The following is a 16,739-nucleotide window of genomic DNA, read 5'->3' as shown; positions in this document are numbered from 1 at the left end:
ATGTCTTTGTAATGAGTTTTAAAAAATCCAACTTTGTGTGAGACGATGAACGCATTCTGGCTGAGTTCTGACTGCTGATTGGATGAGCCCGAGGATGATTTTTGTATGTCTTTAAAATGCACAGAAGGTGTGTTGTCATTCAATAATCGCAAGGGTGCGCTGCTGAACTGCACACGTCCCTCGGTCAAACCGGAAACCCCTCCCCCCCGCGCCCCGGAGAGCCCGCGCTGCCAGCGGGCGGAGTCGGAAGCTGGCGTGAGCGTCGGTCCGTCCGGTCTGTTCTTCCGCGGCTTCTTCCCCGCGTCCGTCGTCGGATCCTCCCGGAGCGATTTGTGGTCCACGTCGCGGCAGAGCAGGGACCTTTGGGAAGGAGGCCACCGAAGGCGGGAAGGGATCCCGCCAGCCAGCTAAGCCAGCCTGCTTGCTCGTCCGCCCGGCGAGGCTTCACGATCCGCACGGAGGCCCGCCGAGTGTCGCAGCCTGCTGCAGGCCCCCCGGTGCTGAGTGGTGGAAATGGACGGCTTCAGCGGAAGTTTGGGTGAGTGGAAGCTGCTGCCTGCAAAGGTCAGCGGGTCACCTGCGGGGAAAACACGCGCGTTCGGCGGCGTTACACGTGTCACCGCTCTTCTGTTTTATTAAGGCTCTGCACCGCCCGCCCCCCGGCGGCTGAGTAACCACGAAACGAACGCAACCCCTGGAAAGCCCTCCAGCTGTAAGAGCAGCTCACATGAAAACATTCTTGGTCTTTATTAACGCTTGGAATTCATCAGTGAGAACGTTTTTAACCAATTCAACAAGGCAATGCAGCCTAAAGCAACCTTAAAATTTCGAATACTTTAAATCATTAACATCATGATATTCCCATCAATTCGTTGCCACGCAGTGATTTCTCTCGTGCATTTTTTGGGGTATGTGTGTGTGTGTTTTGGCCTTTTTAAAAATGTGTTATAATATAACAAATTGTTATAATGTAATTTCACAAGGGAAAAAAACAGCAGCAAAAATTGAAAAATCATCAGCAATTTTACAAAAATATAGTGAACCACGAAACCCAAAGAAATCCAGCTGAATAGACGCAGATTCCGGAAGATCTAGAAAGCTTTCTGTGCTGGTTATTGTGTGTAGCTGCTCTATAGGAGTCCATATCTCAATACAAAATGAGCAAATAGGCCCCCTTTAACTTATGACACCTTGTTTTCCTTGGATTCCTTGGAGACCGGGCAGCTAGCATATAGCATTCATTCATTTTCTACCGCTTATCCTCTGCGGGGGTGCTGGAACCTATCCCGGCTGTCTTCGGGCCCGGTCGTCTTCATTAAAGGGGACCCATGATGGTCGTCTCTGTTAAAGGGGACCCATGATGGTCGTCTCCATTAAGGGGGACCCATGATGGTCGTCTCCATTAAAGGGGGATCCATGATGGTCGTCTCCATTAAAGGGGGATCCATGATGGTCGTCTCCATTAAAGGGGGATCCATGATGGTCGTCTCCATTAAAGGGGGATCCATGATGGTCGTCTCCATTAAAGGGGGATCCATGACGGTCGTCTCCATTAAGGGGGGCCCATGACGGTAGTCTTCATTAAGGGGGACCCATGACGGTAGTCTTCATTAAGGGGGACCTATGATTGCCATACTTATGAAAGGGGACCCACTATGAAAGGGGACCCATGATGGTCGTCTTCATTAAGGGGGACCCATGATGGTCGTCTTCAAAACGTTGGGTTTGAGGGGGCGTGGTCATATTTTGGACCCAGACTGCTGCGTCCGTCTATTCAATAGATGCTAACCTCCAGACCTTTGGTACAGATGACAGCATGTCGGGGGTGAGCGTTTCGGACGTCAACGATCGATTGTGTGCTCTGGAGCTTCGTGTCCAGCAGCAAGAGGACGAGCTGACGGTGATGAAAGCGGCTCTCGCCGATGTCATTCGTCGTTTGGCAGCTTCTGAAGACTCCGCCGCCTCCGCTAAGAAGCATCAGACGGGGAAAGGTGCTTATTGGTTTCCTTCAAAACATGAACATGTCTTGGTGTGGGTTCTTCTAAATATGAACTATGTCTTGTCCTTGCATCAAGCTTTCTCCAACTCGTGCATCACAAATGGAGGAACGTCTGGACGGAAGAGAGACTCCACCTCCGTCACCAGGAAGGAAACTCTGTCGTCCGCTGCCAAGAGGTAATTTTTTGAAAACATACTTGTTGTTTGTGATCAGGTTTTATTCACGTCAGTCATGAATGATTGATGACTTTGTATTATTATTCATGTTATGAGATTATTGATCTCTTCTGGAATCCAAACCAATTTCCATGTGCTAAATTGGACGTCACAGAGTACGAGAGAACCATTCCATGATCCTTGCAGCCATGACATGAAGTCCAATACAACTAGTCATGTTCTCCCCCAGAGTGAGAAGAAGTCCAGTAGAACTAATCTGTGTTTTGTAGAAGACCGGCAGAACATATGTATGTTCAGTGGAGACCAGTGGAACCAGTTTGTGTTCTGATTTTCAACCACAGAAGTCGTCAGATTTGCCGTGAGCAATTATCCAATAGAGTTGTTTTTTTTTAAATGAACACCGCTGTGGGAACTATTAATTAACTATTAATTAATGGTGAGAGAAATGTTTTATATCTCGTACTAAATTGTGTCAGTGTGATGTGTGTGTGTGTGTGTGTGTGTGTGTGTGTGTGTGTGGAGGCGGTGGAGCAGTCATCACATCGATGCTAGATAAAACTTAAAACTACGACAGAAATGTTTAAGAAAGCTGAATCTTACTGTGTTCAGTGTTTACATTATACATACATACATAGATACATAGATACATTTACATACTAATAAATATTTGTTTAAACTTCGACCTGTAATATTTGTTATTATCACATACTACAGTATTAATTGGCCCTGTACCCTAGAAACCACCCATGAATGATACGGGAAAAGGCCGAAATGATACTGTGTCAAAGCCCAGGGCAGTGATACTGATAAAATATAGAGTTTAACCATGTCCAGTATCAGCCCCCGTAGCAGTCCACTCAGAGCGCGCTGCTCTGGTATCGTGCCTGTGAAACAACCAATCAGAGAACAGCGCACGAGCGTGAACACACACTATAAATATTCCTAGTGCTTCTCCAGTCACCAAAAAACCCAAACTTGATTAATGGAACTTTAATTGTCAGACATTGATAAGATAAGATTATTGTTGAAATATTTTGCAATTATTGCGTATAATACATGTAATAAACTGAAAAATTTCTGGAATTGATAATAAGCTCATGATTAAATAGTATGTGATAATAAGATCATCACATGGTTTGTCTGGTATCAGGCCAGGTATCATGCCCCCAAGTGTCAGTATCATACTGACACGCGGGGGCATGATACCTGGCCTGATACCAGACAAACCATGTGATAACCTATAATTGTCATTTTTTCATGTAAATTGAGGTAGCAAAAGCAGTATCGGCCACAAAGGCGCATCTCGTGCAAGTGCATCAATGTATCGATTAATATTGATAATTTTCCACACCCTTAGTGGTTTAAAGACCAGCAGAGCGATGTGATATTGGTCCGTGTGGCAACACGTAGCTGATGGCCTCGTTCCTCCGATAGACTTAGTGATGCACGTGAGGTGGTTAGCGGTGCCATTTTGCAACATTTTTGGTTAGCGGTGACGTTTTGCAGCATTTTTGGTTAGCGGTGACGTTTTGCAGCATTTTTGGTTAGCGGTGACGTTTTGCAGCATTTTTGGTTAGCGGTGACGTTTTGCAGCATTTTTGGTTAGCGGTGACGTTTTGCAACATTTTTGGTTAGCGGCTACGTTTTGCAACATTTTTGGTTAGGGGTGACGTTTTGCAACATTTTTGGTTAGGGGTGACGTTTTGCAACATTTTTTGGTGGCGGTGACGTTTTGCAACATTTTTTGGTGGCGGTGACATTTTGCAACATTTCTGGTTAGCGTTGACGTTTTGCAGCATTTTGGGTTAGCGGTGACGTTTTGCAACATTTTTTGGTGGCGGTGACATTTTGCAACATTTTTGGTTAGCGGCTACGTTTTGCAACATTTTGGGTTAGGGGTGACATTTTGCAACATTTTTGGTTAGCGGTGACGTTTTGCAACATTTTATGGTGGCGGTGACGTTTTGCAACATTTTTTGGTGGCGGTGACGTTTTGCAACATTTCTGGTTAGCGGTGACGTTTTGCAGCATTTTTGGTTAGCGGCGACGTTTTGCAACATTTTTTGTTAGGGGTGACATTTTGCAACATTTTTGGTTAGCGGTGACGTTTTGCAACATTTTTGGTTAGCGGTGACGTTTTGCAGCATTTTGGGTTAGCGGTGACATTTTGCAGCATTTTGGGTTAGCGGTGACGTTTTGCAAGATTTTTTGGTGGCGGTGACATTTTGCAAAATTTTTGGTTAGCGGTGACGTTTTGCAGCATTTTGGGTTAGCGGTGACGTTTTGCAGCATTTTGGGTTAGCGGTGACGTTTTGCAACATTTTTTTGTGGCGGTGACATTTTGCAACATTTTCTGGTGGCGGTGACATTTTGCAACATTTTCTGGTGGCGGTGACACTTTGCAACAACCTTGGCTCAAAAAAGGTTGAAAAACATTGGTCTAGAAGACCAGTGGAACCACTATATGTTCCGTGTAGTCCATTAGAGCCAGTATGCGTTGTGTAGAAGACCAGTGGAACCAGCATGTGAAGCAGTGTATGTTGCGTCCAAGCAGCAGACATGAGGTTGACCAGGTAGATGTTTGTGTCCACAGTGACATGAAGAAGGAGGCCGGCAGCCAGAGGTCTCAGATGGAGGAGATCCATGAGCAGGAGGAAAGTCTGCACCCAAAGGACCAGTCCCCTTCCCCCGCCCCCCACGTTTCCCCAACAGCACAAACTCCCCAGAGACCAACACAGCAGACGGTGGACAGTAGTAAAGGCCACGCCCCCCCTAAAAGGTTCCACCTTGTGTGCGTTTGTTTGGCTTCCTGTCGCTTGCTGCTCTAACACCGTGTGGCGCCGCAGTGCATTGTGGGTCCAAGGTCCCGTTCGAAACCCAAGGTGGCGACCTCCTTGGTGCTCATCTCCTCTCTTCCGTTGGCGTGTTTCTCCACTAACCTACTTCCTCTTTTTCCCACTCGTCCAGCAGATCCTTCTTCTCCGCTAACGCTTCCACCCAACGTCTTTCCTTCTCTAACACCTCCCTCTCGTCGTCTGGGATGAAGCACAAATAGGGCTGCCCTCCTTTTTTCTCATTGACACGTGTGTATGTGTGTGTCAGGGGTCCCAGCGTGAAGCGCTCTTCGGGCATGGAACGTTCCCACAGTAGCACCTGGGACGCGTCTGATGAGCACAGAAGCAAGCTGGTGAAAGCTGCGTCCACGTCCAAACTGCTGGCCAAGGTGGTGAAGAATGCGGACAGGTACCAACCCACACGGCGTTTGTTGTTTCTTTTAGGAATGGTGGAACGCAGGGTCAAGATTGTGTATGTGTTGCATTCAGGGACATTGTTCTAGCTTCGGAAACAGGAAGTTCAATTGAGTGTAGGGTTGGGTGATGTTTTTTCTGTAGCGGTATAGATTCTTCCCATGACAGGAAGACACAAATACTGAAATTCACACATCAGACCTTGATCTGGAACTAAAGACGTCCATAGATGCCAGTGAATGACTTAATTATCGACCGATATTTGATCATTTTGATTTAAATAAAGCAATTATCATGAAGATTATCATTCAAAGGTCATTGCGCCATGTTACGTTTACCTGTGTGAGACGTACCGTATTAGCTACCAATCACGCCGCATTATCACGTCACACACAATTCCTACTCCAGATGTCATAAGAACTACACACAACACAACAGGTGGCTAAGAAACAGACAATACACTACAAAGGTATAATGCAGAATATGAACCAACTCTAACCATGTGCTTTTTTTACCAACACTGCACAGCGACAGCTACATTAGAAAGATCGTCTCTGTTGAGAAACACGTCGCTAAAACGTTCACAGACAGTCTTGTAGTGTATTGTTAATATCGTATATTTACAATCTTCACTTGCTAAATGTACTGCAAAAAGTGTAGTAAGGATAATTCATAATGCCGCCTACAGAGAACATACTAACTCTTATTTCTAAAAATACTTCAACTTGCTGATATAGTTCATCTTCAAACAGCTAAAATAATGCATAAGGCTAAAAACAACCAATTACCTAAAAATGTCATCCAATACTTCTCTACAAGAGAGGAGAAATATGATCTCAGGGAAGAACTACATTTGAAACACTTATATGCTAGGACTACGTTAAAAAGCCATAGCATTTCAGTATGTGGAATCAAACTATGGGATGGATTGAGTAAGGACCTCAAACAATGCACAACGATGAGCCAATTCAAGAAACAATACAAGCAGTTGATGTTTGCTAAATACAAGGATGAAGAGTCTTGAACCAGTCATGATGTGCTATATATATCACTATAAAGGAAGTGAACAAATGTAACAGTTACTGATTGTAAAAGTACCAGTACTGGAGGGGTAGGATTTAATAAGCTTTGCTTCTTCCTACTCCTTTTGGACATGTGGAACTGTGAACTGATTATGTGATGCATTCAATTGTAATCTGATGCATGTTCAAATGAAATAATACCATTACCATTACTCCGCTGATCCAGAGCCTGAGTGAGTGTTGACTGCACAAAGAGGCTTAATTACTGACAAGATGCTCACTCTCCTCTGTGTTTATTTCATTGAGAGCTAATACACACATACACATGCGGAGTGAACACTCTTGTCATCCAGCCTGTGTAGCACAGTTAGACTAACAGATGTATTTATCCACTTATTCATTTACCGATTTATTTTTTTTTTGTGTGTGCTTGCAGGCACAAAGAGCTGGTGGTGAGTCAAGGTAAACACTTTCTCTTCTCTGGGCTCCCAAAACAAGTCAATAGAAGGCAGGAGCTATCATCATCATCATCATCGTCATCACGGCCACAGTCGACATGTTCATAGACAATTCATTTTCACTCGCTAGCTCTCAGAGGCAGGTTGTCGTTCTTTTTTTGTTGCTGTCATTTTATTTTTTGTTCAGTGATGATGTTGTTGTCTCATACCAGCCAAAATGTCAACCCGAGAGAAAAACAGCCAAGCCGGTAAGTGCCGACAACTCATTCGAGCGAGCTAGCGGGCTAACCAGCAGCTAACCTTCCAGCATGCTAACAGTTTCTGAGGTGGGCCAATGGCGTCTCTCTTGTCTCTCTCTCTCTCTCTCTGCTCCCACAATCAGCTTCTGTCGGCCGCCTGCTTCTCTGTGATGTCACACCTGTTTGTGGCTCCGCCTCCTGCCCTCATTTGCCGACATTTTTGCTCGACCAGGTGCCCGCAGTCTAATCGATCGATTGATTCCGCACGTGAACTGGTTCAGCAGGTGTATCTGTCACTCGCTTTTCCACCTGCCTCGCCATTTCCTGTCCTTTTCGTCTTTGTGTGTGCTGTTGTGTGGGATTGTGTGTCACGGCTCCAAACACTGACCGCTTTGTTCATTTTTCACAAAGTCTGTGGCTGTGGAGCTCCAACAATATGCTACTAATACATATTTCACCAGCCAGCCAATCAATTCTCTCACTTATCGTGTCTTTTTTTTTTTTTTTTTTTTTGGTGTTGGGACAGAGGGCAACCACATCAAGATGTTCATGCGTGGTCGTCCCATCACCATGTTCCTACCCTCAAACGTGGAAAACTACGAGGAAGTTCGCACCGAGCTTCCATCTGAGAAACTCAAGCTGGAATGGGTGTATCCTTGACCTGCCCCCAGGTTGCATCACTACATTAGGGCCAGATGTTAGCATACATCTACACCGTGCTGCACCATTCTTCAAACCGATACTGATGACTATCATGCTAATCATAAGCCATAACTTTAATTTTTAGAGCTACTTTTTACATTACCTGTTGATTTGGACATTATTACCACATCACTACTACCAGGAGGACCAGAGTGTAGAGGGGAGGAACCACCTAGTGTTGCCCAGCAAGGTGCACTGTATTCGGGCACACGCTCCGAGCAGCCGGTGTGACGCCACGGATGTCTCTGGCCAACCTTTGGGTGCATGATGAGGTTTTTCTTCCCTTTCAAATGCAAAATAATCATTGCACCTGGGGAATAGCATATGGGGTGAAGTTGAACATGAATAAAACGGCACTTGCATCGGATTTTACCGATCGCATCGCGATAAATCTCGATTTCTTCCTCGCTGCTTTTACTAATTTTGTGCCTCACGACTTCTGTCCGTATTCAATACAAAACGTGAAATAATGATGGTGCATTCATGGCACCTGGTGAACAGCATATGGGGTGAAGTTGAACATTAATAAAACGGCGCTTGAATCGGATTTTACCGATACCCACAAACGCATCGCGATGAATCTCGATTTCTTCCTTGCTGCTTTTACTAGTTTTACTAGTAGTTGTATGTGCCTCAGGACTTCTGTCCGTATTCAATACAAAACGTGAAATAATGATGGTGCATTCATGGCACCTGGGGAACAGCATATGGGGTGAAGTTGAACATTAATAAAACGGCGCTTGAATCGGATTTTACCGATATCGGATTTTACCGATGAATCTCGATTTCTTCCTCGCTGTTTTTACTAGTTTTACTAGTTTTACTGTTTTACTAGTAGTTGTATGTGCCTCACGAGTTCCGTCCGTATTCAATACGAAAGGCCAAATAATGAGGTTGAATTCATGGCACCTGGGGAACAGCATATGGGGAGAAGTTGAACATTAATAAAACGGCGCTTGCATTGGATTTTACCGATACCCACAAACACACCGCGATGAATCTCGATTTTTGATGATTCGTCATTTGCATCCATACCCAGCGAATTAGCCGATGTACTCGCATTGATCACATCGATGTATTGATTAATATCAATTATTTTCCACACTTCCACACCTTAATGTGTATGTGTATTATTTTATATAAATAACCCAATAAAATAAAGGATATGTTATTTTTAAAAGGATGAACCTGTGTGGCTTAATCATCATGGCTAAATAAATCAGAAATAAATGTAAACACAACCAAACCAACAAATCCTTCCGATTCAGCCGCCTTCATCCATCCAGGTTAGACCAGATGTTCCATCAGATGCGGGTTTTAGAATCCCGACGTGGTGCTTCCTTGACCGTGGTCCCCGCAGGTATGGCTACCGCGGCAGAGAATGTCGAGCAAACGTCTACCTGCTTCCCACCGGGGAGATCGTCTACTTCATCGCCTCGGTGGTGGTCCTGTTCAACTACGAGGAGCGGACTCAGCGACATTACATCGGACACACCGACTGCGTCAAGTGGTGAGCACCTCGGCCGGCTGGTCTCTCACAGTGCGTTTGATGTCCAATCAACACTTTCTCGTTCTCTCTCAAGCCTCGCCATCCACCCAGACAAGATCCGCATCGCCACGGGACAGATCGCGGGCGTGGACAAGGATGGACGGGTGAGCATAATCCTTGAACACGGAGTGAACACCGAGAGAAAAACCCGTCAGGAATGCTTTCATGTTCTCCTGGCGGGGTCCGGAGATTTATCTTTGGGGATTTTGGAGTTCTTGTTCTAACCTGCCACGGCTTTCATCTTCCATAACGTTCCATCGTTTTCACTGCTTCCTGACGACAGGGAGGTTCAAAAGGGAATAAAATGAGACACAAATATACACCGGGGTCTACAATATGCGGCCGGGGGCCTTTTGCGGGTTGCAGCTTGTTTATTGTTGGCACACTGTATATTCCCAAAACACATCAACAAGAACGTCAATGGAAAAAGAATCAAAAAGCGGAAACGTTAACGGGGTGGAATCGAACAAAACTGTAACACTCTGCAGTCATTTTACAAGGAGAAAGTCAATCATGCTCCATTTTGTCAGCACTATCAATATGATTATGTATTGATTAGGAATCGCGTTAAACAGGAAGTAGCCGTAGAATTGGATAAAGACTGAACAACAGCTTTTTATTTCAGGTTTGAATGATCTAACAGCAGGCACAATAATCTTTGACCAAGCTAAAACTCAACTCCTGAACCATCACTTCCTGTACCCCCCCCCCTCCCACCAGAGCACATTTAAAGCAAGAGTCATTCATGCCTTTCTCTTCTTATGGCTACTGTACTGGCTAATAAGAGTGTAAAGGTGACTATAGGGGTGCTATTTCATATCTAGAGGGCTCTAATTATGTTAAACTGAATTGTCTTGTCCTTTGACCCTCCTCTGCGTTCGGTCTTAGGCCCTGCAGCCGCACGTGCGAGTGTGGGACAGCGTGAGTCTGTCCACTCTGCAGATCATCGGCGTCGGAACATTCGAGCGAGGCGTCGGCTCGCTGGCCTTCTCCAAAGCGGTGAGTCACCTGGTGACCCAACATGGCCGCCGTCTTCGTGGTTTGTCAACGCAAACGCATCTTTTGCAGGACTCTGGTCAGCATCTGAGCGTGATTGACGACTGCAACGACCACATGTTGACGGTTTGGGATTGGCAGAAGAAGTCCAAGATCGCGGAGATAAAGGTGAATGCCGGTTCAACCCAACGGCCCCCACCATTCTTTATATTCCCCCAAGAAGGTGCTTAATTGAATTTCTTGATGCTTTTCAGACCACCACTGAGGTGGTCCTGGATGTGGAGTTTCACCCCACTGACCCAAACACCATCGTCACCTGTGGCAAGTCCCACATCTTCTTCTGGACCTGGACCGGGTCTTCCCTGGCTCGTAAACAGGGCATCTTTGGGGTGAGCAGCAGATGACGGTGTTTGTACCAACAAGGACGTGAATGATTGCATCATATTTCCAAAGTGGGTGGATGCCATCATGACTCTATTAGAGGGGGAAAGACGCACGTCACGGCTCCATTAGAGCCCCCCCCCCCCCCCCCCCCCCCATTCCAAAAACATGCTAGGTTAATTGGCACACTCCAAATTGTCCATAGGTATGAATGTGAGTGTGAATGGTTTGTCTATATGTGCCCTGTGATTGGCTGGCCACCAGTCCAAGGTTTACCCCGCCTCTCACCCACAGACAGCTGGGATAGGCTCCAGCATGCCTAGGATAAGCGGTATAGAAAATGAATGGATGGACAAACATGTCTCCTATCATGTGGTTGCTTCATGAATGATTTCAAAGGTGGGGGTGGGGGGGTGGAAATATAAAAGGTTGCCATTCGTGGGGATGAGACGTCCGACTCATCACACTGCTGATATTTTTCAGAAATATGAGAAGCCAAAGTTCATTCAGTGTCTGGCCTTCCTCAACAATGGAGACATTTTGACCGGAGATTCTGGTGGAGTCCTCCTCATCTGGACCAGGAACTCCGCAGAGACCCCCACTGGGAAAGGACCAAGAGGTGAGGAGGGGAAGGGGTGATGTGGTATGGAATATGTCTGGAAGCTGTGGCTTCCTGGTGCAGCAAAGACGTGATTGGAAGAGTGGGCGTGGTTGTACCCCCCCACCAACGTGACAACAACAACATGAAAAAAGTCTGCAAGCCAAACGGGTGCGGCCTCTGCTACCGCCTTGTGGCTACTGATGCTAACATGCTAATATAATATATTTACAAATTTCCCCACTGAGGGACGAATAAAGGCATATCTTAGCGTTATAAACAGGCCCGGCCCCTAAATGCCATACGCACCCCCAAACCTGCACTTTGATACAAATGAAGTCAATAATTGGATCAAAGTTTTATCTTCTCTTCATTGTTATGTATTGTTATTATTGTGTATTATGTTATTTTAATGATTTAAGTCATAAGTCAATACTGCATAAGCATGGAAATACAGTATGTACATTTTTACTTAGTATTGAAATATTATATATATTATATTATATATAATATCTATATAATATATAATAATAATGATATATTTGAATATATAAATATTATATATATATATATATAAATACAACACAAGTTACATTTTACATTGATTTACTTTCATTATTTTAAGTATCTGAATAACATTTAATACATATATTTAATGTGTAAACAGTTTTAGTAAATATATCATAGAAAAAAATATACGTTTATATTTTATAAATACATGTAAATATGTATTTAATTAAAATAACTTTAAATAAATATAAACGTGTATAAATATATTTGTAGCATTAATAGTATCAACTTATACTTCTGATATTACCACTTCATTCTTATAAAAATAACTTTTTTGTAATATCTGAACGTTAAATGGAAGAACCAAATAAAAATGTCCACCATTCATGAAAATGTGTGTGTAGCATTTCAGATTAGCCGCCAGGTCAAAGGTCACGAGGGCAGTGTGTTCTGCATGTGTGAAATGAGGAGCGGCACCCTGCTGACCGGAGGAGGAAAAGACAGGAAGATTATTCTGTGGGACCATGAAATCCGAGCCGAGCGTGATATTGAGGTTCCATACACACACACACACACTCAGTGCATGAAGGTCACATGACCCGTGTTGCCATGGAAACGTGTGACTGAATGAGGCTCGTGTTGTTGAAGGTTCCGGATCAGTACGGAAGCATCAGGGCCGTATCGGAAGGGAAGGGGGAGGAGTTTCTGGTGGGGACGTCACGTAATTTCATCCTTCGAGGAACTTTCAACGATGGCTTCACGGTGGAGGTCCAGGTAAGACCACCTCGTCTTTGCAGCGCCACCTTGTGTGTCACGATGCGTTCAGGGAGCTGCCGTGTTGCAATATGCGTTCCACGCTGCATTCAGGGTCACACAGACGAGCTGTGGGGGTTGGCGTCCCACCCGTCACGAGATGCGTTCCTAACGTGCGCCCAGGACCGCCTGGTGTGTCTGTGGAAGTCCAGCGATCACAGCCTGCAGTGGAGCAGAAGCGTGGAGGTTGGTTGGGAGTTGGGTCGGGCTGGTGGGGACTTGCAGTGCAGACTTGTGACTTGGTGTGACCCCTGCCCCCTTACGCCCGCAGGAACACGGACACTGCGCAGACTTCCATCCCAGCGGAGCGGTGGTCGCCATCGGGACGCATTCAGGAAAGTCAGTAGTCCCGCACTTTTGTCAGCTCCTCGTGCGTCACGCCATCTAACGCCGCTCCTTCTGACCAAGGTGGTACGTCCTGGACGCCGACACCACCGACTTGGTGGCCATTCACACAGACGGCAACGAGCAGCTGTCCGTCATGCGCTTCTCTGTGGGTGGGTGGAGTCCTGGAGGCGATCATGGAGTGGAGGGGCGGTCTTCGTGTGCATAAAACCCCTCCCCTCTTGTGTCTGCAGATGGCGCTCTCCTGGCTGTAGGATCTCACGACAACTTTATCTACGTGTACAGCGTGTCGGAGAGGGGACGCAAGTACAGCCGCTACGGGAAATGCTCTGTGAGTTGCATCGTGTTGCATCTCCGAAGAACGCCAGTCCTTTTATGAGCATGGAAATATTGCGGAAGTGGTTAAATGGAAATATTGCAGAAGTGGTTAAAAACTACTTTGAGAATGACATGAGTTGTTATGATAAAAATGTATTTAAAATTGAAGTTGAAGACATAGCTGCACCTCACAGCTAGGAGACCAAGGTTCAATTCCACCCTCGGCCAGTTTGCATGTTCTCCCCGTGCATGCGTGGGTTTTCTCCGGGTACTCCGGTTTCCTCCCACATTCCAAAAACATGCTAGGTTAATTGGCCACTCCAAATTGTCCATAGGTATGAATGTGAGTGTGAATGGTTGTTTGCCTATATGTGCCCTCCAGCACCCCCTGCGACTCTCGTGAGGAAAAGCGGTAGAAAATAAAAGAAGTTAAAGACATAAAGATGTCTGGATGAGGTATGAGGTGGCTTGGGCGTCTGGTCAGGATGCCTCCTGGACCCCCCCCCCCCTCCCCGCCCCCCGGCTTCTCCCCATTTACGACCTAAATAATTTTTTGGCCCCCCCTATAATCACCTTTCCACTCCTATTAGCAAACATACAAAGATATGTTTTTACCCTCCAGCTTCTCTCCAGTGTAGCATTACTGACACCTAGTGACCAGTGTAGAATACTACATACATCACAACGTTCCTTGAATGCGTCTTCTGAATGCCATCTCATGTTTATAAAGTCGTTTTAGCTCTAAACATGCTGAAATATAATATTTTTCTACTTTGAACTGATGTTTATGTTCTCATGGTTGATGTGTTCCAGGGCCACTCCAGTTACATCACACACTTGGACTGGTCACCTGACAACAACTTCATCATGTCCAACTCGGGAGACTACGAGATTCTTTACTGTGAGTCCACAAAGACCCATCTGCGTCATGGCGCCTGTTATTACGGTGTTCTTCCCTCCTTTCAGGGGACGTTCCAAACGGCTGCAAACTGATTAGAAATAAATCAGAGTGTAAAGACATCGACTGGGCAACTTACACCTGCGTGCTGGGATACCACGTGTTTGGTCAGTACCTTTTGGTGTCTGTTTTGGGGGAGCGCCATACTCCGTATTTTCCTCACGGGGACACTTCATATATCTGTGGGTGGCAGGTGTGTGGCCGGAGGGATCAGATGGGACCGACATCAATGCCCTCATCAGGTCCCACAACAGGAAAGTGATCGCGCTGGCTGATGACTTCTGTAAAGTTCACCTGTTTGCTTACCCGTGCTCTACTGCCAAGGTGGGTGAAAGGTCACGTTCCGCCACGCAGCTGATTGGAATAACCAGTCTGTGTGGAACCATAATCTCAACAGTAACTACAATTCTAATCCCAGCCTCAATCCCCATTAAGCATTCACCGCAACACCGGGCCCAATCCAAACCTTAAGCCTTCCCCAAATGCCAACTCCAGTTTGGGCCCCCAACCTGAGCCTTAACCTTTGCCCCAACCACAGTCCAAGCCTTCAGCACAACCCCAACCCTAACCTGAATCCGAGCCCCAACCCCCAACCTTAACCCCAACCCTAGCCTAAGCCTTAACCCTTACCCCTACCCTAACCTTAACCCTAGCCCCATTCCTTCACCGCAACACCAGGCCCAACCTCAACCTTAACCCAGCCCTAACTTAACCCTAGCCCCAACCCCCCAGCCCTAGCCTCATCCCTTACCCCTACCCTAACCTTAACCTCAGCCCCAACCTTAACCCTAGCCCCATTCCCAGCCCGAGCCTTCGCCGCAAAACCAGGTTCCAACCCTAACCTTAACCCCAGCCCTAACTTTAACCCGAGCCCTGACCCCAACCTGAGGCTTTAAACTTCCAACGTCCAATCCTAACCTTGTCCGTACCCCCAATCTCAACTGCATCTTGAGCCGTAACCCCAGCCCCAATCCCAAACCCAGCCTGAGTCTTAAACCTTAGTCCAAGCCTAACTTTAACCCTATCCCCAATCTCAACTCCATCTTGGGCCTTCACCCTCAACTGCAACCTGAACCCCCAACTGTAACTGTAACCCTAACTGTAACCGTAACCCCAACTGCAACCGCAACCATAACCCCAACCCCCAACTGTAACCGTAACCCCAACCGTAACCCCAACAACCAACTGCAACCCCAACCCTAACCTCAGCCCCAATACTGTCATAATCACATATGTGTGTATGTGCATGTCTTGTGTGTGTATGTGTCATTAGGCTCCCAGTCACAAGTACAGCGCGCACAGCAGTCACGTGACCAACGTCAGCTTCCTGTTCAACGACAGTCACCTGATCTCAACGGGCGGGAAGGACACCAGCATCATGCAGTGGCGACTGGTCGAGAAGTCCACCCTCACACTGCCCGACAGCCTTCCTAGCCCCGCCCCCCCTCGGGTGGATCCCGTCTCCAAACCCGCCAAGGATGCCACCCCTCCCCCGACGGCCAACGGGGCTGAAGAGTTTTTGCCAGAAACCCCCCCGCCCGCTGAGTTAGTACTGCCCACCGCAGAATTAACACTGCCTCCTTCTGAGGTGACTCCGCCCCCTTCTGACAGTACGATCAGTTTGAAGGACAGCTTGGACCCCAGCGATGACACGGCCACGCCCAGTGATGAGGGGCTGTCCCCCCTCGCACTCCCTACATAGAGAGGGTGTCGGACATATTTGGAGAAGTTTTTTAATATTCCTCTCCAATTTGGAAAGAATCGTTTTAACCAGGATTGAAAAAAATTCTCCACCATGACTCTTGATTTATTATTTTCTTCTGCAAAAGTGAGAATGCATTCCTGTGCATTTTTTTTATGGTAAACATCAGAAGAGTGCGGTTGGCCAACCTATCTGTAAGACATGTCTCGTTTGCTCCAAAGTAATCCCTCACTGCAGACTACAGGCTACATAAACCCCCAAAACTGTGACTAACAACGTTGAGGAGAAACTGAAGTGGGTTTCCGTTCGCAGTTAAGAGTCAGCCAATCAGGAGAGAGAATACCTGGTGGACTCACCTCTGGACCGTTTATCTTCAAAATGTCCTTTGTCTTTCTAAAAGTCGTTTTTTCTTTTTTTTTTTTTTTTTTGTACGCTGGTGTCCGAAGTGCCACACATCAAGCTGGATGTTGATGGAGGGGGCGGGGCTAGGACTGCTCTCCTGAGGGAACTTTCTGGATTCAAATGTATGTGACGTTAACGTTAATGTTCAAGTGAGCCATTCTTGTCTTCTGTCATGCATTCCTGTACAAGACGGTGGACCGTGGATGCAAATAAAAACGGATGACAAATTTGACTTAATTGCGTGACTCGTTGTCCTAAGATGAACAAATGGATACAGTGCAGAAGTATCGCCATCTCAGTATCAGTAAATTAGAAAACTGCAT

The 16,739-nt window shown here is 46.3% G+C and overlaps 1 protein-coding gene across 6 annotated transcripts; it reads left to right on the top strand.

Moving 5' to 3' along the window:
* Positions 1-227: 227 nt before the first annotated feature.
* LOC131118269 (echinoderm microtubule-associated protein-like 4) lies at positions 228-16,648 on the top strand. 6 transcript variants are annotated; one of them, XM_058064627.1, is made up of 24 exons: positions 229-538; positions 1,809-1,991; positions 2,076-2,175; positions 4,769-4,954; positions 5,278-5,418; positions 6,882-6,907; positions 7,116-7,151; positions 7,669-7,792; positions 9,205-9,354; positions 9,428-9,497; positions 10,282-10,392; positions 10,462-10,557; positions 10,644-10,778; positions 11,254-11,389; positions 12,283-12,431; positions 12,527-12,652; positions 12,746-12,877; positions 12,963-13,030; positions 13,100-13,188; positions 13,270-13,367; positions 14,168-14,255; positions 14,321-14,419; positions 14,506-14,636; positions 15,586-16,648. In XM_058064627.1, exons 1-24 carry the CDS (start codon positions 514-516, stop codon positions 16,012-16,014), a joined length of 2,928 nt encoding a protein of 975 aa, XP_057920610.1. In that variant the 5' UTR covers positions 229-513; the 3' UTR covers positions 16,015-16,648. The 6 variants fall into 6 exon arrangements, with proteins under 6 accessions (XP_057920611.1, XP_057920609.1, XP_057920610.1 ...); XM_058064628.1 differs by lacking the exon at positions 7,116-7,151 and having other exon boundaries at positions 228-538; XM_058064626.1 differs by having other exon boundaries at positions 228-538; positions 1,809-2,175.
* Positions 16,649-16,739: the final 91 nt, after the last annotated feature.

The sequence above is a fragment of the Doryrhamphus excisus genome, chromosome 2 (assembly GCF_030265055.1).
Source record: "Doryrhamphus excisus isolate RoL2022-K1 chromosome 2, RoL_Dexc_1.0, whole genome shotgun sequence".
Lineage (NCBI taxonomy): Eukaryota > Metazoa > Chordata > Actinopteri > Syngnathiformes > Syngnathidae > Doryrhamphus > Doryrhamphus excisus.
The sequence above is the reverse complement of the archived record's forward strand: the minus strand, read 5'-3'. Positions and strand labels throughout refer to the sequence as shown.